This window comes from Oncorhynchus masou, chromosome 13, assembly GCF_036934945.1.
Source record: "Oncorhynchus masou masou isolate Uvic2021 chromosome 13, UVic_Omas_1.1, whole genome shotgun sequence".
NCBI lineage: Eukaryota > Metazoa > Chordata > Actinopteri > Salmoniformes > Salmonidae > Oncorhynchus > Oncorhynchus masou.
Genome location: NC_088224.1, coordinates 18,464,482 through 18,490,802, shown reverse-complemented (window position 1 = coordinate 18,490,802; position 26,321 = coordinate 18,464,482). Strand labels below are relative to the sequence as shown.

General features: G+C 46.3%; 1 protein-coding gene across 1 annotated transcript in view; it reads left to right on the top strand.

Annotated features, from left to right (window-relative positions):
- Window positions 1-26,321, top strand: part of LOC135551852 (inactive phospholipase C-like protein 2) — a 38,564-nt gene that overhangs the window by 11,062 nt on the left and 1,181 nt on the right. Inside the window, 11 exon segments of the mRNA XM_064983111.1 lie at window positions 2,158-2,259; window positions 2,488-2,637; window positions 2,975-3,135; window positions 3,437-4,235; window positions 7,400-8,106; window positions 8,108-8,612; window positions 8,872-9,121; window positions 9,418-9,704; window positions 12,128-12,331; window positions 15,822-15,897; window positions 26,107-26,216. Of these exon segments, the coding sequence (XP_064839183.1) occupies window positions 2,158-2,259; window positions 2,488-2,637; window positions 2,975-3,135; window positions 3,437-4,235; window positions 7,400-8,106; window positions 8,108-8,612; window positions 8,872-9,121; window positions 9,418-9,704; window positions 12,128-12,331; window positions 15,822-15,897; window positions 26,107-26,216 (3,351 nt within the window).

Below are 26,321 nucleotides of genomic sequence, written 5' to 3'. Positions count from 1 at the left end.
TGTGTGTGTGTGTGTGTTTTGTATTGATACGTGTAATGAGGTTGTGTGTGTGTGTAGACATATACTCAGCAAAAAAATAAACATTCCTTTCTCAGGACCCTGTCTTTCAAAGATAATTTGTAAAAATCCAAATAACTTCACAGATCTTCATTGTAAAGGGTTTAAACACTGTTTCCCATGCTTGTTCAATGAACCATAAACAATTAATGAACATGCACCTGTGGGACGGTCGTTAAGACACTAACAGCTTACAGACGGTAGGCAATTAAGGCCACAGTTATGAAAACTTAGGACACTAAAAAGGCCTTTCTACTGACTGAAAAACACCAAAAGAAAGATGCCCAGGGTCCCTGCTCATCTGCGTGAACGTGCCTTAGGCATGCTGCAAGGAGGCATGAGAGGACTGCAGATGTGGCCAGGGAAATAAATTGCAATGTCCGTACTGTGAGACGCCAAAGACAGTCCTACAGGGAGACAGGACGGACAGCTGATTGTCCTCACAGTGGCAGACCACATGTAACAACACCTGCACAGGATCGGTACATCCGAACATCACACCTGCGGGACAGGTATAAACATTTCAACTACCTGAGTTACACCAGGAACGCACATTGCCTCCATCACTGCTCAGACTGTCCACAATAGCCTGAGAGAGGCTTGATGAGGGCTTGTAGTGCAGTTGTAAGGCAGGTCCTCACCAGACATCACAGGCAACAACATTGCCTATGGGCACAAACCCACCGTTGTTGGACCAGACAGGACTGGCAAAAAGTGCTCTTCACTGACAAGTCGCGGTTTTGTCTCACCAAGGTGATGGTCGGATTTGCGTTTATCGTCGAAGGAATGAGCGTTACACCGAGCACTCTGGAACGGGATCGATTTGGAGGTGGATGGTCATCATGGTCTGGGGCGGTGTGTCACAGCATCATCGGACTGAGCTTGTTGTCATTGCAGGCAATCTCAGTGCTGTGCGTTACAGAGAAGACATCCTCCTCCCTCATGTGGTACCCTTCCTGCAGGCTCATCCTGACATGACCTCCAGCATGACAATGCCACCAGCCATACTGCTCGTTCTGTGCTTGATTTCCTGCAAGACAGGAATGTCAGTGTTCGGCCATGGCCAGCGAAGAGCCCGGATCTCAATCCCATTGAGCATGTCTGGGATGTTCAGGGACACATTATCCCAGTTCAGGTTAGTCACATGTCTGTGGAACTTGTTCATTTTATGTCTGTTGAATCTTGTTATGTTCATACAAATATTTACACATGTTAAGTTTGCTGATATTAAACACAGTTGAAAGTGAGAGGACGTTTCTTTTTTTGTGTGAGTTTATTACATACAGTATGAAGTGGCCCTATACAGACTTCAATTTAATCAGTCTATTGAATTGGTCACATGGCATTTGCTCCTCCAGCCTAACAGACACGCAAACCTCTGCTGGTGTGAGGCTACCACATGAACCTCATAGAACTACATATCCTAGTTCTAGAGTCTGTTACTGTCTGTTTGCGTCCCAAATAGCACCCTATTTTCCTATAGTGCACTACTTTCGACCAGGACCCATAGGGTACGGCACTATATAGGGAGTAGGGTGCCATTTGGTACCAATAACAGTAATCTGACTTTTAAGCTATACATAGAATAGACACAGGTCTTTGAACTGCGAGAGAAACAAGTCTTTAAATGCATCTGGATGGTATTTCCTGTCTGTCCAGTGATTTCCATTAATTAAACCCACCCCACCACCCCCAAACAATGTTGTCATCCTTCCCTTTAATGTCTCTCTCTCTCCGTCTCTCTCTCTCTCTGTCTCTGTCTCTCTCAAGCTGCCCTTTTGAGTGGTTGATTGTGCGGAAGAGTGATTTAGAACTCAGACGATTTGGAGGCCAAAGTCATGAAGGACAATCGGATTTAGAATTCTCAAAGCCCATCAGTGTTTGATTAATGGGTTAAGGGTGAAGGGCAAAGGCACTCTGACACATGATATCAGAAGAAACAACAACAGAGTGTATCTGTATTAATATCTTATTAATATCTTTCTCCCTTTCCCTCTGCTCCACTCTCTCTCCACTTTCCCAATTTCCTCCTATCGCTTCCCCTCTCATCCTCTTCCCTTCTGTTTCCCTCCCTCCATCCCTCCCTCTATCTCTCTGTAGGATGGTTCTCGTGCTGGTCGTGAGAGGAAGAAGACGGTCTCCTTCAGCAGCAGTCTCTCTGAGAGGAAGATCAGCAGCGCTGCAGACTGCATCAGTGCTATGGTGGGGAACATCACCTATTACACACACTAGTAATAAACTAGTTATACAGTTCTGCAGTGGCAGTGTCTGTTGGTTCCAGTTATTCATTAGTGCACACCGTTGAAAAATGTTTTGCAACGGAAAACGAAAACAGGCGTTTTTCATTGGCCAGGTAGTCTATTTCGTCCAGTTTGCTTCCCAGTGAATAGGATCAAGGTCTGTGCACAATTGACGTGCTGTTTGTCTCAGGTGAGGGGTACTGAGCTGCGGAAGGTGCGCTCCAACTCACGCGTCTACCAACGCTACTACCTGCTGGAGTCAAGTCTGCAGGCCCTGCGATGGGAGCCCTCCAAGAAGGAGTCAGATAAGGCCCGCATCGCCGTCTCCTCCATCAGAGAGGTACACACCCAGGAGGAGAACAAAGTGGAGACAGGGATGCTATGAATCATAATAGAGTTAACTCCTGATAAATGCAATGGCTGGGGAATGCCATGAGTGTGTTTATGCACTGAACCAGAACCATTTTAATTGGATGATCTGCAATACATTTAAATGGAGTTTGCACTCATCAGGAGTTGACTATTCTTCAGCACTGTCTTGGAGCCAAATAGAACAATCAGTCAGTGAAGGAACTCGGTGAAGCAATAGGAACAGTTGACTCCTTGTATACTGTTCCTATTGTTTCACCGAGTTCCTTCACTGACTTTTGATTGGATCCTTCTTTGTGTCATTCCAGGTCCGCACCGGCCGCAACACAGAGACATTTAGGACCAACGGCATCTATGACCAGATCTCTGAGGACTGTGCCTTCTCTATCATCTACGGAGAGACCTATGAAGCTCTGGACCTGGTAGCTAACTCGGCAGAGGTGGCCAACGTTTGGGTAACTGGCCTGAGGTAGGATACATGTCGTCAATGTCTTGCTGGGTTGCCAGATCTTGATGTAAAATACATGTCGACAAAGTATTTCCGGGTTGCCAGATCTGGTTGTGCTGTAGTTTAGCCAACTCTCCATGGCCCAGTGATGTCATACTGTAACAATCTGAATATCCACTGGCACCGAAATGGAAGTCCCAGTGAGACAATGAAGTGAATGAAAACAATTGGAAGAGTTGGCTCATCTCCCATATTATTTCCTACCCTAGTATCTTTAAATTATGACGACATCTCCTTGTAATCCTTCTCTGTCTCATCCTAGGTATCTGATTCTGTATGGGAAGCATGCCATGGATATGATAGCCAGCAGTGAGGACAGCCTTCGTCTCGTCTGGCTAGCAGAGATGTTCTCCTCTAAGGTTGTTTCAAATGGACTCGGTGGAAGAGAGGAGGAGGGGATCAGTTTGCGGTCGGCGGTAGGACTGATCAAGAGTGTTAACCCTGGAGTGAGGAGTGGGAAAGTAGAACGCAGGTTTAAGGAGCTCCATCGAATCAAAGAGAGGACGAGGGGGGCTCGGACAACTGGAGTTGGAACTGATGTTGGGGCTATGGCTCTACCTGAAGCAATGGTTGGGACTAGAACTGAGGTGGTCGGTATAGGAGATGGGGCTGGGACTAGAACTGAGGTGGTCGGTAAAGGAGATGGGGCTGGGACTAGAACTGAGGTGGTCAGTAAAGGAGATGGGGCTGGGACTAGAACTGAGGTGGTGGGTAAAGGAGATGTGACTGGGACTAGAACTGAGGTGGTCGGTAAAGGAGATGGGGCTGGGACTAGAACTGAGGTGGTGGGTAAAGGAGATGTGACTGGGACTAGAACTGAGGTGGTCGGTAAAGGAGATGGGGCTGGGACTAGAACTGAGGTGGTGGGTATAGGTAACACAGACAACAGAAGAGGAGAAATAGAGGACAGGATCACCAAGGAGGAGTTCATTGAGGTATTTCACGAACTTTGCACCCGACCGGAGATCTACTTCCTGCTTGTGCAGTTCTCTAGCAACAAGGAGTTCCTAGATACCAAGGATCTGATGAAGTTCCTGGAGGCTGAGCAGGGCGTGGCTCAGGTAATGATTGGGAAGAGGAATATTATACCAGAAGAACTGTTCTTGTGTTTTCTCTCTCCCTGTTTCTCCTCTCTTTTCCTTCTCTTCTGTCCTTCTTAGCTCTGTCTAGCTGATAAGAAATAAAGTGTCCCTGCAACTAGGGCTGTGGCGGTCAGTTTTGTCAGCCGGTGATTGTCATGCAAAAAACTGCCGATATCACGGTAGTTGACCAACAATTAACATGAACACATTTAGCGTCTCCAGGCTTCCACACATAGCCCACAAGCCACTGATGCAGACCTTTGGAACATCTACCTTTTAAAAAGTCTAATAAATCCATGTCATATAGCCTCCACTTTCACAATAAATCCATGATTTATTTTAGACAGGTCTAAAGAAACATGATATGAAGAAAAATAAGCCTATTTCAGAATAACAGAATAGCATATTCTGAGGCTATGCCATATGGCTGTGGGCTACACTAGTTCATTTAGCAGACAAGATTTGCTTAGAATTCTGTGGCATTATTTTATAGTATGAATAATACAATTGAACATACAGTAGCTGAATAAAATAGAAAGGATATTTTCTGAGGGAGTTCGCACTATTCTGTGTTCAGCAGTTAACAAAGACACATGTCCTCCCATATGCTTAATTTAGAGTTATTTATGCGCACTGTACCTATTCAATATTGATCATTGTTGGGTCTGTATGGTTTTGGACAATCATTTCCTCCTCCAGTTTAGATGGACGTCATACTATATTTGTGTCTTCCCTTCTCTCGGCCTATTTTATGGACAACGTTGTTTTTATTGATTGTTTGTCCGTGTCAGCAGAGTTGACAAGCCTTAAATTTGACATATTACAAAAGATTCTGCTAATGTCTCCAGTCATATAAAGTGCAGTATAGTTGCTTGAAATATGTTTATAAAAGGCCACATTTGCAAATAAAGAAGAAATGTATCTGTTATAGCCTGGGCCTACTAGCAGCACGAGAAAGCTAGGATGCTCTTTTAAATAGTGGCCAGTCAAAACTGTTTTCACACATGATTGTGTAATGACTGAGTTTATAAGAACATATCTTTCACTAGGCTCTGTAGGCTACGTGCTCTCTAAGCGTGTTCCACGGTGCTCGGCCTAGGCCACATTTGGAGTTATTTGGCCACTTTAGTTGTGATACAAACCTTATCAAAACATATAGACCTATGGGCTAGGTTACGTGATGTGTGTGACTACGATTTGAAAAAGTCTGGGGAAAAAAGAATGCACTGCTTCTTGCCTTACTGCACATGCTGGGCATCATTCAGTGATAATCCATCATTCACAAATTATAATATTGTCAGCCATCAGACTATTCTTAATTTAATCTTGTCTTTACATATATTACATCATATGTGTGTGAAATTAGTTTTGATTTTGCAAAAATATGTATCATTTTTGCACTTAAATAGATAATGGAGGACGCTTTTCCCGTTGTTCATTTTCATGCCAGCTCGGTAGGCTATACTCATGTTGTAAAGCGAAGCAATGTGCTTAATATTAGTAAAGTTGAGAAATAAATATAGTAGTCCTAGATTATAGAAATCTGATGGGATCCTCCTCTTTTTAATAGAGGCCATCAAAACTCTACAATTGCATAGCCCGTAGAAATGTTGCGTAATTAGTAATTAGAGGAACAATAGAGCTCTGAATACCAGGCCATTAGAGACTGGCAGTTAGCAAGTTTGGTATGCTTCTAATAACCATCAGCAGCATCAGAGCACAGTTTTGGAGATGCCTAGTTACCGTGACTAAACGGTCATGTAGAATCTGACTGCAGTCATGACTCGTGACCACCGGTATGGCGGTAAAATGGTCACCATAACAGCCATAACTCCAATGGACAGTTGTTGTATCAGGTTTTACTGAATAGAACTACAGTACCAGTCAAAAGTTTGGACACACCTACACATTCAAGGGTTTTTCTTTATTTTTTACTATTTTCTACATTGTAGAATAATAGTGAGGACATCAAAACTATGAAATAACCCATATGGAATCATGTAAGAACCAAAAAGGTGTTAAACAAATCAAAGTGTATTTGAGATTCTTCAAAGTAGCCACCATTTGCCTCGATGACAACTTTGCAGACTCTTGGAATTCTCTCAAGCAGCTTCACCTGGAATGTTTTTCCAACAGCCTTGAAGGAGTTCCCACATATGCTGAGCACTTGTTGACTGCTTTTCCTTCACTCTGCGGTCCAACTCATCCCAAACTATCTCAATTGGGTTGAAGTTGTGGAGACCAGGTCATCTGATGCAGCACGCCATCACTCTCCTTCTTGTTCAAATAGCCCTTCCACAGCCTGGTGGTGTCCTGTTGAAAAACAAATGATAGTCCCACTAAGCGCAAACCAGATGGGATGGCGAATCGCTGCAGAATGTTGTGGTAGCCATGCTGGTTAAGTGTGCCTTGAATTATAAATGAATGTCACCAACAAAGCACCATCACACCTCCACCCCCAAGCTTCACGGTGGGAACCACACATGCAGAGATCATCTGTTCACCTACTCTGTGTCTCACAAAGACACGGTGGTTGGAACCAAAAATCTCAAATTTGGATTGCAAGTTCTTGAAATGTTCTGCATTGATTGACCTTCATGTCTTAAAGTAATGATGGACTGCCATTTCTCTTTGCTTATTTGAGCTGTCCTTGCCATAATATGGACTTGGTCTTTTACCAAATAGAGCTATCTTCTGTATACGACACAGATTCCCCCCTCCCCTAGAGGGGGAAATCACCCCTACCATGTCACAACACAACTGATTGGCTCAAATGCATTGAGGAAAGAAATTCCACAAATTAACAAGGCACAACTGTTAATTGAAATGCATTCCAGGTGACTACCTAATGAATCTGGTTGAGAGAATGCCAAGAGTGTGCAAAGCTGTCATCAAGTCAAAGGGTGGCTCCTTTGAAGAATCTCAAATCTAAAATACATTTTGATTTGTTTAACTAATTTTTGGTTACTACATGATTCCATGTGTTATTATAGTTTTGATGTCTTCACTATTATTCTACAATGTAGAAAATAGTAAAAAAATAACGAAATACCCTGTAATTAGTAGGTGTGTCCAAACTTTTGACTGGTACTGTATGTCACTTCAAGAGAATCTCTCTGTTCTGCTCTCACCTCCCTGTCTAGGTGACTGAAGACACCAGTCTTGAGCTCATCCAATCCCACGAGCCGTCGGAGGAGGGCCGTCGCCAGGGCTGCCTCTCATTGGACGGTTTCACCAGCTATCTTACTTCCCTGGAGTGCCACTTGTTTGACCCGGAGCACAGCCAGATGTGCCAGGACATGAGCCAGCCCTTATCCCACTACTACATCAACTCCTCCCACAACACCTACCTCATCGAGGACCAGTTCAGGGGGCCCTCTGACATCACCGGCTACATCCGGGCTTTAAAGATGGGCTGCAGGTGTGTGGAGGTGGACGTGTGGGACGGCCCTGACAACGAACCCGTGGTTTATACTGGTTACACCCTCACCTCGCCTGTCCTGTTCCGCTGTGTCCTGGACGTGATTGGGTGCTTTTCATTCGCAGCGTCAGAGTGTCCTCTAATCCTGTGCTTGGAGAACCACTGCTCCCCCTGCCAGCAGAGAGTCATGCTTCAGCACCTGAGGAGGATACTAGGGGAGAGGTTGTACACGGGGCCCCTCGGGGAAGGGGAGGGGTACCTGCCCTCGCCCCATGCCCTGAGGGGCAAGATCCTGCTGAAGGGGCAGAAGTTGAAAGAGGGGTGTGGTGAGACGGAGGGGGATGTGACTGATGAAGACGAGGGGGCGGAGATGTGCCAGAGGATGACGGCTGGTAACAGTGAAGGAGGAGGAGGAGAGGGGGGACAGAAAGGTGGCGGGGGGTGTTACTAGTAGCGTGAAAACCCTGACCCCTGCTCCTCCCTCTAAACGGTTCCAGCTTCTGAAGGAGCTCTCGGACTTGGTGACTCTGTGCAAGTCAGTACGTTTCACAGACTTCCAGAAGTCTTTCTCAACCCAGAAACCCTGGGAGTTCTGCTCGTTCAACGAGACCCTAGCGGTGCGCTGCGCCAGCGAGCGCCCGGGAGACTTTGTCAACTACAACAAGCGCTTCCTGTCGCGGGTCTACCCCAGCGCCATGCGCATCGACTCCAGCAACATGAACCCACAGGACCTGTGGAAGTGCGGTTGCCAGATTGTGGCTATGAACTACCAGACGCCCGGGTTGATGATGGACCTAAACATCGCCTGGTTCCGCCAGAACGGGAATTGTGGGTATGTACTGCGACCCACCATCATGCGACAGGAGGTTTCATATTTCTGCGCCAATACAAGAGAATCTGTGCCGGGTGTGTCCCCTCAGCTGCTCCATGTTAAGGTGAGTGGCTAGCAGATTAACACCACTGTTGTCTGTCTATTTCTATCAGTTTAATAGAGGCTCCTACACACTGCCTGGCTGGTTGACTCCTTCATGGTTGAATGGTATTGTTTGTAATTTAGTACACTTCACTTGCACCTGAATTAAAATAAGATGCGGGAACATTTCAATCAAACTAACAAATGAACAATCAAACAGACAAACAAACTAACACACAAATTGACACTCAAACAATCAACAAACCAATCCATCCATGCAGGTGATCAGTGGTCAGAACTTGCCCCGTCCGTGTGGTTCTGGAGCTAAAGGAGATGTGGTGGACCCGTACGTCTACGTGGAGATCCATGGTATCCCTGCCGACTGTGCCGAGCGCCGCACCCGCACGGTGGTGCAGAACGGAGACAACCCCATCTTCGACGAAAGCTTTGAGTTCCAGATCAACCTGCCCGAGCTGGCCATGGTGCGCTTCGTGGTGCTTGATGATGAATTCATAGGGGACGAGTTCATAGGTTAGTACTGGAACGAGTGCAAAGGTCAGCAGGTCAGTAGTGGCGGGAGGGCGAAGGTCAGCTCTGCACGGACTGCTCGTCCGGTGTCCAGTCTGCTTTGGGTTGAACTAGTGATACTACAACAACCTTTCAGCCATGTGAAGGTCATCGCTAGTTCACTGGGGAAGTATCACTAACTAAGATAAAGAACACTTGGTAGCACTTAAAGAGTGAGTGACCATTCACTATCTTCTCATGGTCATTTCATTGTCTAACACCACTGTACATCAATTTTAATCTCCCCTGTTTTACAACAGGTCAGTATACCATTCCCCTGGAGTGCTTACAGCCAGGCTACCGGCATGTACCATTACAGTCTCTGATGGGGGAGGACCTCCCGTACGCCCGGCTGTTCGTCCATGTGGCTCTCACCAACCGGAGAGGAGGGGGCAAGTCCCACAAGCGGGGGCTGTCTGTGCGAAAGGCGAGGCGAGGGAGGGAGTACGCTGCACTCAGGGACCTGGGGGTCAAAGCCTTGGATGATGTTTTCAAAATGGCGGCCCCATCATTGAAGGAAGCCACAGACATGCGGGAGAACATGCAGGTGAGGAGGAGAGGAGGATATATATCCCAACCCCTTGAGGGTCCAATCTCAGTGATCACTAAATTATGACTCAGCTAAAGATGGCTGACATGGTCATTCCTCCAGAGACATCAACAGCTGCAGACTGAATGGAGGAAAACAACACAGAACCAGTGAGATAATATTTACTGTGTCTAAACTGGCAATTTAGCCTGATCTATGAAGCTCTGCTTTAGACTGACAGATTATGGAAAGGTTATGGTAAGGTTATGGTACCTGTAACTGTTACCATTAGTCTGGCTGTCTAAGTGATATGGAGTTGCTCTAATCTGTTTAGGCTGGAGATGACTGGGATTCATGCCAGACTATGATGTTGTAGACTAATGCACTAATGCAAACAGATAGTGAAGACACACACACACAATTGCATGTACGCACATAGCTACGTATGGACATAAGTGGGTACGCATGCATGCACGCACACGCACACACACACACACACACACACACACGTAAACTCTGAAGGCAAGCATCATGAAGAGATTAGAACAGCCTCTCTGTCAATGTCAGTTGTTAAATAAAACTTTTTGATTTAGATTTTCGAGGTTGAATGACCATAATAATCATTCATTTAATTAGTGTGGTAGTGACACATTCGATTTGTGGTTGTCTCTTTAATTATGTACTCATAAAGCTTCTATAATTCAATCAGATGTTCTCTCAGTGATGGTATCCCAGGAAACCATGTGACAGTTTGTCCCATGAATAAACCCTCAGCAACTCTAATCACTCAGCAGGGGATTACAATATGTAATCCCACTGCATCACCAATACAGGGAAAGTGTGTGTGTGTGTGTGTGTTTATATATGGTGCCTTCAGAAATGATTCAGAGCCCTTCACTTTTTACACATTTGGTTACATTACAGCCTTATTCTAAAATGGATTAAATATTATTATTTTATCAGCAATCTACACACGATACACCATTATGACAATGCAAAAACAGAAAGTTTAGCAAATGTATGAAAAATAAAAAACAGAAATACCTTATTTACATAAGTATTCAGACCCTTTGCTATGAGACTCGAAATTGAGCTCAGGTGGATCCTGTTTCCATTGATCATCCTTGAGATGTTTCTACAACTTGATTGGAGTCCACTTGTGGTAAATTCAAATGATTGGACATAATTTGGAAATGCACACACCTGCTATATAAGGTCCCACAGTGAACAGCACGTCAGAGCAAAAACCAAACCATGAGGTCGAAGGAATTGTTCGTAGAGGTTCGAGAAAGGATTGTGTTAGGGCACAGATCTGGGGAAGGGTACCAAAAAATGTCTGCAGCATTGAAGGTCCCCAAGAACACTGTGGCCTCCATCATTCTTAAATGTAAGAAGTTTGGAACCACCAAGACTCTTCCTAGAGCTTGCCACCCAGCCAAACTGAGATGGGCCTTGGTCAGGGAGGTGACCAAGAACCTTATGGTCAATCTGATAGAGCTCTAGACTTCTTCTGAGGGGATGGGAGAACCTTCCAGAAGGACAACCATCTCTGCAGCACTCCACCAATCAGGCCTTTATGGTAGAGTGCCCAGACAGAAGCCACTCCTCAGTGCAAGGCACATGACAGCCCACTTGGAGTTTGCCAAAAGGCACCTAAAGGCTCTCCGACCATGAGAAACAAGATTTTCTGGTCTGAATAAACCAAGATTGAAGTCTTTACTCTGAATGCCAAGCGTCATGTCTGGAGGAAACCTGGCACCTTCCCTACAGTGAAGCATGGTGGAGGCAGCATCATGCTGTGGGAATGTTTTTCAGAGGCAGGGACTGGGAGACTAGTCAGGGTTGAGACAAAGATGAACGGAGCAAAGTACAGAGAGATCCTTGATGAAAACCTGCTCCAGAGCGCTCAGGACCTCAGACTGGGGCAAAGGTTCACCTTCCAACAGGACAACGACCCTAAGCACACACCCACGACAACGCAGGAGTAACTTCGGGACAAGTCTCAATGTATTTTAGTGGCCCAGCCAGAGCCCGGACTTGAATCCAATTGAACATCTCTGGAAAGACCTGAATATAGCTGTGCAGCAACACTCCTGACAGAGCTTAAGAGGATCTGCAGAGAAGAATGGGAGAAACTCCCCAAATATAGGTGTGCGAAGCTTGTAGCATCATACCCAATAAGACTCGAGGCTGAAATCGTTGCCAAAGGTGCTTCAACAAAGTACTGAGTAAAGGGTATGAATACTTATTTAAGTGTGATATTAAATTGGCAAATTTAAATGATTAACAGTTTTTGTCTTTTTCATTATGGGTTGTAACGTAACAAAATGTGGAAAATGGAAAATGTCAAGGGGTCTGAATACTTTTCGTAGGCACTGTACATATGCGTGTTGCCTTAACACCCCCCCCCCTCTCCTCGCTTTCTCTCTCTGTCCCTGTAGAACTCGGTGGCAGTGTTCAGGGATCTGTGTGGGGTGTCAGCGGTGGCTAACCTCATGCAGTGTGTGTTGGCCCTGGGGGCCCGATTTTCGGGCGCTGATGGGGCCCCCCTGCTGCTGTTTGAGCTGAAGGAGCAGTACCCCTCCATGGAGTCTCAGGGGCCCCTGCCGGACGTCCTACGCAGGGTGGTGTCCACTTATGAAATGGTGAGAAATAATTAATGAATCAATCAATCCTTCACATTAGATTTTTTTCTAGGGCTTTGGGTGATTAATACAAATTAAATTATGTTGATTGTTTCTTTCTGATTCTTTGATGTTTTTAACTACTCTTTCTCTATGGCCCTCTCCTCTATCTCCCTTCCCCCTCTCTCACTCTCCCTTCCCCCTCTCTCGCTCTCGCTCTCCCTTCCCCCGCTCTCTCGCTCTCGCTCTCCCTTCCCCCGCTCTCTCGCTCTCCCATCCCCGCTCTCTCGCTCTCCCATCCCCGCTCTCTCGCTCTCCCTCACTCTCTCTTTCTTTCTCCATCGCTCTCTCTTCCCCTCTCTCTTTCCCTTCCCCCTCTCCCTCGCTCTCCCTTCCCTCGCTCCCCCTTCCCCCTCTCTCTCTCGCTCGCTCTCCCTTCCCCCACTCTCCCTTCCCCCTCCCTCCCTCTCTCACTCTCTATCTCCCTGCCTCCCTCTCTGTCTCTCTCTTTGCCAGCACCCCCCTTCTCTCTCTTTCTCCCATACCTCGAAGTAGTGTAATTGATAATGGATGCTTGGCCCGTCAGATAGCTTTTTAAAAAATTGAACCATCCACTGGGCAGATAGCTGTGCTTTTAATTGAACAATCCACTGGTCAGATTATGTCTGGGGTCATCTGTCTACAGATATAGGATCTTCATTTGAGCCAGTTTAATACAGCAGGAAAACAATCCTGCAGCAAAAGGAAATGTGAATTATTATGTGGATAAAATGAATGGACATTTTTGTAGCCATTTTTCATAAAGGAAAAATCATGTCAGAAATTTCAAAGGGAAAATTACACACTTCAGAAGCATTTAAAACCTCAAATACACTACAAGTTTTACATTTCCTGTATAGCGGGAATGTTCTCCTGCAACAGGGTGATCAAATTAAGATCCGACACCTGTAGGTCATAATGTAAGTAGTTTTGTTATGTAAGATGTCTGATATCTGATGACAATATGTCTCTGTTCTGTTCCCTCTGGTTTATAGAGGTATCTTTATAGCTTTCACCTTTAGCTGTGTCCCAGAGTAAAGCCAGAGAGATTTTAAATTGATTAATGATTGACTAAAAAGTGCTTACTTTCGCAAACTCCCCCGAACGAGTTGAAGTAGACTGTCGTGTGTGTGTGTGTGTGAGTGTGTGTGTGTGTGTAATTTCCCATGACACACAATCACTTACACTTTGCTTTAGTGGAACAGCCAGGAAAGGGTTCGCAGGAGATAACTTTGCCTCTTTTCATTTTGAATAATGATTAAATCTCAAAATGGAAAAATGTAACATTTTCATTTTGTGTAATTTTTCAATGTTAAACAACTGCAGAGCTTTCCAGGTGAGAAATGTGTGTTTGTGCGAGTGCGCGTCTGTGTGTGTGCGCGTCTGTGTGTGTGTGCGCGTCTGAGTGTGTGCGCGTCTGTGTGTGCGCGCGCGTCTGTGTGCGCGCGCGTCTGTGTGCGTGCGTGTCTGTGTGCGTGCGTGTCTGTGTGCGTGCGTGCGTGTCTGTGTGCGTGCGTGTCTGTGTGTGTGCGCGCATGCATTATTTACTATCCTTTTGCATTTAAAAGTCCTCACAAGGATAGTAAAACAAGGAACATTTCACAAGTGCAGTTTTAGGCTTAAGGGTTAAGTTTAGGATCAGGGTTCAAATTAGTGTTAGATTAGAATAAGGGTTAAGGTTAGGTTTAGGGTTTGGGGTTAAGGTCAGGGTTAGGTGGTTACTGGTCTAGGGTTAAAGGTTAGGGAAAGAGGAATTTGAATGGGAATAATTATTTTGGTCCCACATAGATAGTAAACCCAACGTGTGTGTGTGTGTGCATGTGTGTGTGTGCGTGTGTGTGTGCTTGTACGTGTGCGCGTGCGTGCGTGCTTTGAGTGAGAATGCATCCTCATCCCTGATGGATCAGAGTGAGAAACGCTCACCCTGGCCCTAAATATTATTAGCATAAATGTCAATCTCATTCCGCTAAGTGGCTCTCACGCATTGACTTGGATGCCTGCCTGGGGGAGAAATAAATGGGAGGAAGCAGTGCGTGTCTGTGTGATGGACAGACCCTTAGGAGCAGCAGTGTGTGTCTGTGTGGTGGACAGACCCTTAGGAGCAGCAGTGTGTGTCTGTGTGGTGGACAGACCCTTAGGAGCAGCAGTGTGTGTCTGTGTGGTGGACAGACCCTTAGGAGCAGCAGTGTGTGTCTGTGCGGTGGACAGACCCTTAGGAGCAGCAGTGTGTGTCTGTGTGGTGGACAGACCCTTAGGAGCAGCAGTGTGTGTCTGTGTGATGGACAGACCCTTAGGAGCAGCAGTGTGTGTCTGTGTGGTGGACAGACCCTTAGGAGCAGCAGTGTGTGTCTGTGCGGTGGACAGACCCTTAGGAGCAGCAGTGTGTGTCTGTGTGATGGACAGACCCTTAGGAGCAGCAGTGTGTGTCTGTGTGGTGGACAGACCCTTAGGAGCAGCAGTGTGTGTCTGTGTGATGGACAGACCCTTAGGAGCAGCAGTGTGTGTCTGTGTGGTGGACAGACCCTTAGGAGCAGCAGTGTGTGTCTGTGTGATGGACAGACCCTTAGGAGCAGCAGTGTGTGTCTGTGTGGTGGACAGACCCTTAGGAGCAGCAGTGTGTGTCTGTGTGATGGACAGACCCTTAGGAGCAGCAGTGTGTGTCTGTGTGGTGGACAGACCCTTAGGAGCAGCAGTGTGTGTCTGTGTGGTGGACAGACCCTTAGGAGCAGCAGTGTGTGTCTGTGTGATGGACAGACCCTTAGGAGCAGCAGTGTGTGTCTGTGCGGTGGACAGACCCTTAGGAGCAGCAGTGTGTGTCTGTGCGGTGGACAGACCCTTAGGAGCAGCAGTGTGTGTCTGTGTGATGGACAGACCCTTAGGAGCAGCAGTGTGTGTCTGTGTGGTGGACAGACCCTTAGGAGCAGCACTGTGTGTCTGTGTGGTGGACAGACCCTTAGGAGCAGCAGTGTGTGTCTGTGTGGTGGACAGACCCTTAGGAGCAGCAGTGTGTGTCTGTGTGATGGACAGACCCTTAGGAGCAGCAGTGTGTGTCTGTGTGGTGGACAGACCCTTAGGAGCAGCAGTGTGTGTCTGTGTGATGGACAGACCCTTAGGAGCAGCAGTGTGTGTCTGTGTGGTGGACAGACCCTTAGGAGCAGCAGTGTGTGTCTGTGTGGTGGACAGACCCTTAGGAGCAGCAGTGTGTGTCTGTGTGGTGGACAGACCCTTAGGAGCAGCAGTGTGTGTCTGTGTGGTGGACAGACCCTTAGGAGCAGCAGTGTTTATCTTCATTTGTCAAACACCAGACTCACAAAGTGGAGTCATGTCCCAGAAGGAATTGCACTAAGTGTTTAGTTAATCAGGCTTTTGGTCTTAATCTCTCTGGGGTTATTCATGAAATGTAACAATGAACTGATACATATGTTTTGTGTGTCTCTAAGTAATGAACTGATCTTGTGTACTCTGTCTACAGATGATCCAGGCGAGTAGAGCGGTGATCGAGCTGTCAGACGGAGTCTACGACAGGATCCTACAGATACAGACAACAGGTGAGAAAGAAGGAAAGGGAGGGGAGAGAGAATATACTGTACATAGAGAGAAAGAAGGAACGTTGTGTTGGCTAGTTCGGTGGTTCGAGAGCAGGCAGGATGTTCTTCTTCAGTCAACAGCCCAGTAGCTGTGAGAAAGCCTTGCCAACAGACTCTCCCGCTGAGACAACGTCAACAACACCCTGAAGCCTGTAGTCTCCTGAGACTTCCATGGTACCGTCCCAAATGGCACCCTATTCCCTATATAGTGCACTACTTTTGACCAGAACCCTATGGGCCATTTGGGACCCACATCATCTCGCTCCCTCACCAATCACAGGAGCTATTTTCATCCTGGCTCTGATGCAGATCTGTCAATATGTTACTATTAGATGAGTTTGTTTATTGACTGAGCTCTTGATTTGTGTGGGCGATCTGTAGTTTGTGTTGGCATAAGCTCTGGGTACAGGTCAAGATGGCCTTAGGCACACATCTAGCATCACTGTATCCTCCCCAAATCCTATCCTTAACCAATAGAGGTGGAAATGCAAAACATACCTTAGATCAGTCTCTAGGGGTAACTAGGCAGAGCAAGGTTTGTTTACCCCGCGGCGACTCTGGTTGCTGGGCATCATGGGTAGGCTGACAGAACTTGGCAAGACAGTCATCGCCATGGTGATAAACAGTGAGCATTCCGTGGTTGCCAGGAGAAGGTGATTGATTCGCAGATGAAAAGGTAGTCTGTGAGGAGAGGATGTTGGTTTGAGATGCGTTGGAAGTCTGGATAGAAAGGCTCAATAACTATATATAGTTATTTGGCCGGGATAAGCAGACTTTGGCCGGGATTCAATGCAAGACACGTTAAAACGCAGTGCACTATAACATACTTTTAAAGGTAATTTACGCTTGAACCAACATGTGCAGGATTTACCATGAATGTGATCTCCACAAATGTTGGGGAAAATAACTTTAAAAGGCTCATTGTTGGCTGTATAGGCCTAGCAGACCTCATAGAGCTCTGGTTAAAGATAGTATACTATATAGGAAACAGGCTCCCATTTGTAACACAGACTTTTTAATAAACCGTCATAAAGACAGTTATGATAATTGTGCTGCAGGGTTTTTGTGAGGCCCTAGGAGTCAGAGGAGAGCTGAGGAGAGGGGATGAGAGGTCAGCATATATATTGTGCTGCAGGGTTTTTGTGAGGCCCTAGGAGTCAGAGGAGAGCTGAGGAGAGGGGATGAGAGGTCAGCATATATATTGTGCTGCAGGGTTTTTGTGAGGCCCTAGGAGTCAGAGGAGAGCTGAGGAGAGGGGATGAGAGGTCAGCATATATATTGTGCTGCAGGGTTTTTGTGAGGCCTTAGGAGTCAGAGGAGAGCTGAGGAGAGGGGATGAGAGGTCAGCATATATATTGCGGTGCAGGGTTTTTGTGAGGCCCTAGGAGTCAGAGGAGAGCTGAGGAGAGGGGATGAGAGGTCAGCATATATATTGTGCTGCAGGGTTTTTGTGAGGCCTTAGGAGTCAGAGGAGAGCTGAGGAGAGGGGATGAGAGGTCAGCATATATATTGCGGTGCAGGGTTTTTGTGAGGCCCTAGGAGTCAGAGGAGAGCTGAGGAGAGGGGATGAGAGGTCAGCATATATATTGCGGTGCAGGGTTTTTGTGAGGCCCTAGGAGTCAGAGGAGAGCTGAGGAGAGGGGATGAGAGGTCAGCATATATATTGTGCTGCAGGGTTTTTGTGAGGCCCTAGGAGTCAGAGGAGAGCTGAGGAGAGGGGATGAGAGGTCAGCATATATATTGTGGTGCAGGGTTTTTGTGAGGCCCTAGGAGTCAGAGGAGAGCTGAGGAGAGGGGATGAGAGGTCAGCATATATATTGTGGTGCAGGGTTTTTGTGAGGCCCTAGGAGTCAGAGGAGAGCTGAGGAGAGGGGATGAGAGGTCAGCATATATATTGTGGTGCAGGGTTTTTGTGAGGCCCTAGGAGTCAGAGGAGAGCTGAGGAGAGGGGATGAGAGGTCAGCATATATATTGTGGTGCAGGGTTTTTGTGAGGCCCTAGGAGTCAGAGGAGAGCTGATGAGAGGTCAGCATATATATTGTGGTGCAGGGTTTTTGTGAGGCCCTAGGAGTCAGAGGAGAGCTGAGGAGAGGGGATGAGAGGTCAGCATATATATTGTGGTGCAGGGTTTTTGTGAGGCCCTAGGAGTCAGAGGAGAGCTGAGGAGAGGGGATGAGAGGTCAGCATATATATTGCGGTGCAGGGTTTTTGTGAGGCCCTAGGAGTCAGAGGAGAGCTGAGGAGAGGGGATGAGAGGTCAGCATATATATTGTGCTGCAGGGTTTTTGTGAGGCCCTAGGAGTCAGAGGAGAGCTGAGGAGAGGGGATGAGAGGTCAGCATATATATTGTGGTGCAGGGTTTTTGTGAGGCCCTAGGAGTCAGAGGAGAGCTGAGGAGAGGGGATGAGAGGTCAGCATATATATTGTGGTGCAGGGTTTTTGTGAGGCCCCAGGAGTCGGAGGGGAAGTAGAGTTCTGGCCCGTGCTGATCTCTCTCTGTTCTGTCGGTTCCGCTCGGCTACACAGGGAAATAGAACGTTTCTCACATGCACACACAACGGAATGCCCTGGCACTCAAGCCAAGCGTCGCCTAGCAACTGCACTGGCAGGCAGGCAGGCAACGTGATGCGTGTAAGTGTGTGTGTTTGTTTGTGTGTGAAGGGGAGGGTGGATTTAGTCAGTGTATACGATTTGATGTGTAATTGTGTATAAGTGAGTGTAGCAGTTAGTGGGTTGTTTTCAGGTGTATGTTAGACGGAGGGAGGGAAAGGCTGGGAGGGAGGGAGGGAGGGAGGGAGGGAGGGAGGGAGGGAAAGGCTGAGGGAGAGCATTAAACAGTAATATCTACTGAGTTGCATTCAGGTCTGCGTTGCGTTGTGTTGGTTGTGTGGTGTTGCTCAGGATGCTGTGTTTAAAAGTTCCCTCACATTATCGCTCCTAGCAGTGTGTGACCGGTGTTAACCCACTTCCTTGTCTCCATGGAGATGGTGATAAAGTGTGACAGTGTCCTGGGGCGGACAGAGAAAGCCAGGCAGAATTTACACACTGCACCACACGCTCAATCTGACCAGAGGGACGTGAGGATGAGGAGTTTGCCCTCTCTCTCTCTCTCTCTCTCTCTCTTTAATTCAGGCCAGGATTAAACCAAAGGCACATTGTCAACAAGCTCATTCCACTGTGGACAATGCACATTATGAAGAAAATATTTCCAACGTTTGCGGAGATTCACTGTAAACATTGAGGATGTTGGCTCAACCATAAATGACCTTTAAAAGTCGAAAGCAATGCGCAGTCCCCACTCCCGGTCTCAACCTCTTTATTCTTGTATTCAGATATCTCTTAACCTTTCTCTCAGGTGCGTGGGTAAAATCACTGGGAAAGCCAAGCCCCCCCCCAAACAACCTATGTGTTGTGATAATTGTGTTGTTTGCTCTATAACCTGTTAGTGCCTTGACACTGTGATATACAGGGTTAAGGCCAAGGCAATAAGAAGACACAGTGGCAGAATAAATTCAGCTACACCTTTGTTTCATCACAAAACCGGAGAGCAACATCTGTCCAGTGAAGTCCACAAAACATACAGTGCATTCGGAAACTATTCAGGCCCCTTTTCCACATTTTGTTACAATACAGCCTTATTCTAAAATGGATATAATTCCCCCCCTACCCCATCAATCTACACACAATGCCCCATAATGAGAAAGCGAAAACAGGTTTTTAGACATTTTTGCGAATGTATTAAAAGTAAAAGACTGAAAGAACTTATGTAAATAAGTAGTCAGACCTTTCGCTATGAGACTTGAAATTGAGCTCAGGTGCATCCTGTTTCCATTGATCACCATTGAGATGTTTATACATCTCGATTGGAGTCCACCTGTGGTAAATTCAATTGATTGGACATGATTTGGAAAGGCACACACCTGCCTATATAAGGTCCCACAGTGCACGTCAGAGCAAAAACCAAGCCATGAGGTCGAAGGAATTGTCTGTAGAGCTCCGAGACAGGATTGTGTCGAGGCACAGATCTGGGGAAAGGTACCAAAAAATGTCTGCAGCATTGAAGGTCCTTAAGAACACTGTGGCCTCCATCATTCTTAAATGGAAGAAGTTTAGAACCACCGAGACTCTTCCTAGAGCTGGCTGCCCGGCCAAACTGAGCGATAAGGAGAGAAGGGCCTTGGTCAGGGAGCTGACCAAGAACCTGATGGTCACTTTGACAGAGCTCCAGAGTTCCTCTGTGGAGATGGGAGAACCTTCCAGAAGGACAACCATCTCTGGAGCACTCCACCAATCAGGCCTTTATGGTAGCGTGGCCAGACGGAAGCCACTCCTCAGTAAAAGGCACATGACAGCCCGCTTGGAGTTTGCAAAAGGCACCTAAAGACTCCCAGACCATGAGAAACAAAATGTTCTGGTCTGATGAAACCAAGATTGAACTCTTTGGCCTGAATGCCAAGCTTCACGTCTGGAGGAAACCAGGAAACATGGTGGAGCATGGTGGAGGCAGAATCATGCTGTGGGGATGTTTTTCAGCGGCAGGGACTGGGAGACTAGTCAGGATCGAGGGAAAGATGAATGGAGCAAATTACAGAGACTTCCTTGACAAAAACCTGCTCCAGAGCACTCAGGACCTCAGACTAGGGCGAAGGTTCACCTTCCAATAGGACAATGACCCTAAGCACACAGCAAAGACAATGCAGGAGTGGCTTCGGGACAAGTCTCTTAATGTTTTTGAGCCCGGTCTTGAATCCGATTGAACATCTCTGGAGAGACCTGAAAATAGCCGTGCAGCGACACTCCCCATCCACCCTGACAGAGCTTGAGAGGGTCTGCTGAAAAGAATGGGAGAAGTTCCCCAAATAAATGTTATTTGTCACATGCGCCGAATACAACAGTTACAGTGAAATACTTACTTACAAACCCTTAACCAACAATGCATTTCAAGAAATACAGTTAAGAAAATATTTACTAAATAACAAAGTAAAAAAATAAAAAATAAAAAAGTAACACACTAAAATTACCTAACAATAACGAGGCTATGTATAGGGGGTACCGGTACCGAGTCAGTGTGCGGGGGTACAGGATAGTCGAGGTCATTTGTACATTTAGGTAGGGGTAAAGTGACTATGCATAGATAATAAACAGCGAGTAGCAGCTGTGTAAAAACAAAGGGGGGTGCCAATGTAAATAGTCCGGGTGGCCATTTGATTAATTGTTCAGCAGTCTTATAGCTTGGATGTAGAAGCCGTTAAAGAGCCTTTTGGACCTAGACTTGGCACTCCGGTACCGCTTGCCATGCGGTAGCAGAGAAAACAGTTTATGACTTGGGTAACTGGAGTCTGACCATTTTTTGGGCCTTCCTCTGACACCGCCTGGTATATAAACTCAGCAACAAAAAAAAAACGTCTCTTTTTCAGGACCCTGTCTTTCAAAGATAATTCGTAAAAATCCAAATAATTTCACAGATCTTCATTGTAAAGGGTTTAAACACGATTTCCCATGCTTGTTCAATGAACCATACAATTAATGAACATGCACCCGTGGAACGGTCGTCAAGACACTAACAGCTTACAGACAGTAGGCAATTAAGGTCACAGTTATGAAAACATAGGACACTAAAGAGGCTTTTCTACTGACTCTGAAAAACACCAAAAGATGCCCAGGGTTCCTGCTCATCTGCATGAGCGTGCCTTAGGCATGTTGCAAGGAGGCTTGAGGACTGCAGATGTGGCCAGGGCAATAAATTGCAATGTCTGTACTGTGAGACTCCAAAGACAGCGCTGCAGGGAGACAGGACGGACAACTGATCGTCCTCGCAGTGGCAGTGTAACAACACCTGCACAGGATCGGTACATCCGGACATCACACCTGCGGGACAGGTACAGGATGGCAACAACAACTGCCAGAGTTACACCAGGAACGCACAATCCTTCCATCAGTGCTCAGACTGTCCGCAATAGGCTGAGAGAGGCTGGACTGAGGGCTTGTAGGCCTGTTGTAAGGCAGGTCCTCACCGGCAACAACATCGCCTATGGGCACAAACCCACCGTCGCTGGACCAGACAGGACTGGCAAAAAGTGCTCTTCACTGACGAGTCGCTGTTGTCTCACCAAGGTGATGGTCGGATTCGCGTTTATCGTCGAAGGAATGAGCTTAACACCGAGGCCTGCACTCTGTAGTGGGGTCGATTTGGAGGTGGAGGGTCCGTCATGGTCTGGGGCGGTGTGTCACAGCATCATCGGACTGAGCTTGTTGTCATTGCAGGCAATCTCAGTGCTGTGTGTTACAGGGAAGATATCCTCCTCCCTCATGTGGTACCCTTCCTGCAGGCTCATCCTGACATAACCCTCCAGCATGACAATGACACCAGCCATACTGATTGTTCTGTGCTTGATTTCCTGCAAGGCAAGAATATCAGTGTTCTGCCATGGCCAGCAAAGAGCCCGGATCTCAATCCCATTGAGCACGTCTGGGACATGTTGGATCGGAGGGTGAGGGCTAGGGTCATTCTCCCCAGAAATTATAATGTGCCCCCCCCTTTGTTCAGGGACACATTATTCGACTTCTGTTAGTCATTTGTCTGTGGAACCTGTTCAGTTTATGTCTGTTGAATCTTGTTAGTTTGCCATGAGCGTCAGAGCCGGTGCAGTAGGATTCAATCTTCATCCTGTATTGACGCTTTCCCTGTTTGATGGTTCATTTTAGGGCGAAGCAGGATTTCTTATAAGCATCCTGATTAAGTTTCCCGCTCCTTGAAAGCGTCAGCTAGCTTTCTTCGTGCTAATGAAGGGGATTTTGGCCTGTTCTCCGGAAAGCACTATATCCTTTGCGTCAGACTCATTAAAGAAAAATCTTTCTCCAGTTCAAAGTGAGTAATCAATGTTCTGATGTCCAGAAACTCTTTTCGGTCATACGAGATGGTAGCAGCAACTTTATGTACAAAATAATTGAAAAAACTACCAAAATAGCACAATTGGTTAGGAGCCCGTAAAACGGCAGCCATCCCCTCTGGCGCCATCATTCATAAAATACAGGTGTGCCAAGCTTATAGCGTCATACCCAAGAAGACCCGAGGCTGTAATCGCTGCCAAAGGTGCTTCAACAATGTACTGAGTAAAGGGTCTGAATACTTATGTAAATGTATTTTTGCAAAGATGTCAAAAACTGTTTTTGCTTTGTCATTATAGAGTACTGGGTGTAGATTGATGAGGGGAAAAAACAATTGACATTTTTTTAGGACAAGGCTGTAACGTAACAAAATGTAGAAAAAGTCAAGTGGTCTGAATGTAACGTACTGCATGTAACAAACAGTTACATGACCAACAGCATGGCCAAGCAAGGTAAGGTTTCCAACTCTTCCGGACTAAACAACTATAAACACCGGAGAGTTACCGCAAGTCGCAAAGAAAACAGGAGCTGCCTCCACTAGTCTAGCACCATTTCAACTTCAACATCATCTAATCACCTATGCTTATTCTAATAAAATTACATTTTATTGGTCACATAAACCTGTTTTTAGCAGATGTTATTGCGGGTGTAGCAAAATGCTTGTGAGTTTAGCTCCAACAGTGCAATAATATCGAACATCCACAACATTACACACAAAAGTAAAATATTGGAATTAAGGAATATATAAATATTAGGAATATATAAATATTAGGATGAGCAATGTCAGAGTAGCCTTAAATAATAGTTATTAACACAGTGACAACTAAAAGATACCAAAAACAATTTTGTCCAATAAACGCCAGCTAAATACTCTATTATGTGGCTGTCCATGGTACTAATTTCTGTGTGTGCGTGTTGACTCATCCAATGCCATCCTCCTCTTTCATGTTGCCTAAATGGTCTATGATTTTGATTATTTTGTTGTGTTAGGCTACCTGGCTAAAATGCTTGCTCGCTAGCCTAACTTCCTTTCATGGGCAACGATGCGCCAGGCCAGCTTCTTGAACTTCCATCCTTTCAGGCAAGGGACACAATGTATGAATTTATGGTTACATCAGAATCACTGTTATCATCATTGGCCCATACGGAGAATTAAGTAAAACCACAAGTCCAAATCCCTATCTCCAGCCATGGCTAATTTTAGCTGGCTAGCTAGCCACCGGAAGACAATGACCCAACGAGATGCAAAAATGTATGTTTTGTTTTGTCAGTGACGTTTGGCTTCTGATGTGATTGGTCTGAAGCCAAATACAATCTGGTTTCCCTTAGCACTTTTTTTTGGTGCGCCAGAACCATTCACAGCTGAGCTCACTCAGTTTAGATCAACGCTGATTGTCTATTATTTAATATTTTTTGTCAAGGTAGGCCACATGCTCGCTGGCTTCCCTTGCATTCAATGCAAGCAGCAACAAGGTCATACTTTTTTTGACCAGACCGCATCCAATCGATTCACTACACGTACAGAGACAGAGGGGGCGCTGTTTCGCTCGCTTAGATGCATTCAATTTTATTAAACATAGAGGCAAAAGATATTCTGGCTTCCCTTGGCATCCATGAATACACACCACTGTTTCTCTCTGTGGTGTAATAAACTGGTCAAGACTTTTGATTGAATCCCAAATACCAGACACCACCAAACCACTGAACTGTGCCAGTCTTGGGCCTTGGTTAAGACACAGAGAGGTTGAGCCAGCCTTGGGCCTTGGTTAAGACACGGAGAGGTTGAGCCAGTCTTGGGCCTTGGTTAATACGTGAAGATGTTGAAGCAGCCTTGGGCCTTGGTTAATACGTGAAGATGTTGAAGCAGCCTTGGGCCTTGGTTAATACGTGAAGAGGTTGAGCCAGCCTTTGGGCCTTGGTTAATACGTGAAGAGGTTGAGCCAGCCTTTGGGCCTTGGTTAATACGTGAAGAGGTTGAGCCAGCCTTGGGCCTTGGTTAATACGTGAAGATGTTGAAGCAGTCTTGGGCCTTGGTTAATACGTGGGGAGGTTGAGGCAGTCTTGGGCCTTGGTTAATACGTGAAGAGGTTGAGCCAGCCTTGGGCCTTGGTTAATACGTGAAGATGTTGAAGCAGTCTTGGGCCTTGGTTAATACGTGGAGAGGTTGAGGCAGTCTTGGGCCTTGGTTAATACGTGGGGAGGTTGAGGCAGCCTTGGGCCTTGGTTAATACGTTGGGAGGTTGAGGCAGTCTTGGGCCTTGGTTAATGTTACGTTCCCCAGTTTATGTGTTGTAGTTTGTATGTTTGCATGTGTTTATTTCAGGAAATGGCTTCCTGAAATCCATCAAGCAGCTGATTGGTCGACTCCAGGGCTAATTGGAGAGCTGACCCCGCCCCCTCGTCAAGACGCAGCTGTCTCCAATTACCTATACCAGAAGCTATATAAAAGCCAGTGTTCTGTGCAGGAGGAGAAAATTTTGCTAGAGGTAGATTTGCTAGAGGAATTTTGCTGGAAGTAGATTTGCTAGAGGAATTTTGCTGGAAGTAGATTTGCTAGAGAGTTTTGCTGGGAGGTCATTGCAGATATTTTGCTAGAGATTTTGCTGGGAGTTCATTGCTGAGAGTTGGTATGTTTAGTGAGTTTGTTGCTCAGATAGAGCTCATTTGACATCCTTTGTTTCTTAGTTTGTTTGCGAAAATTGTTTAATATTCTGTTTCATTTGTTCCCAGGGGGAAGGGGAAGGCACCTAGGGAGTGCTTAGGCAAGAGGCCCGCGGGCATACATATACCCGTAGCATATTCGCTGTCTAGGCACACTAGGTAAGACCTGGGCGGACCACCCACTTGTATTTTGGTTAGGGCACCAGGTGGTGCTAAATTAGGTAAGTAGTGGGTAGGCAGGTAAGATAGGAGAGGGGGGGCTTTGAGATTTACTTTCTTTGCTTTGGTTCCGTCCAGCCCCTTTTCCCCATATTACCGTGTGAAGGAATAAAGTCCTGGTAAACGGTACCACATTCTGCCTGTTGTCATTCTTTCTTGCACTTACAGTCCATACCTTTTTCACTTCACGGAGAGTTTAGTTGTAGCAGGGTGTTGCGTTCCCTCTTCATAGAGGCGTGCGTAACAGTTAATACACAGAGAGGTTGAGCCAGTCTTGGGGCTTGGTTAATACACAGAGGTTGAGCCAGTCTTGGGGCTTGGTTAAGATCTGGTGAGGTTGACAAAGAGGAAAAGGTTCAAGATAGTAATATTGTGTGTGTATGTGTGTCTGTGGTCACCTAGCCATGGAGTTCCATGAGAAGTTAAAGCCCATGGCAGTGAAGGAGGGGCTTAAAGGTCGTAAGGTCACCAGAGCTGTGGAGAGTTTCAGCTGGAACATCACAATACTGAAGGTGAATATATACACACACACACACACACACCACAGAATATTGCCAGTCTGTTTCCACATTGGCCAACCCAGACCAACTCCTCTCTCTCTTCCTATCCTTCCCCTT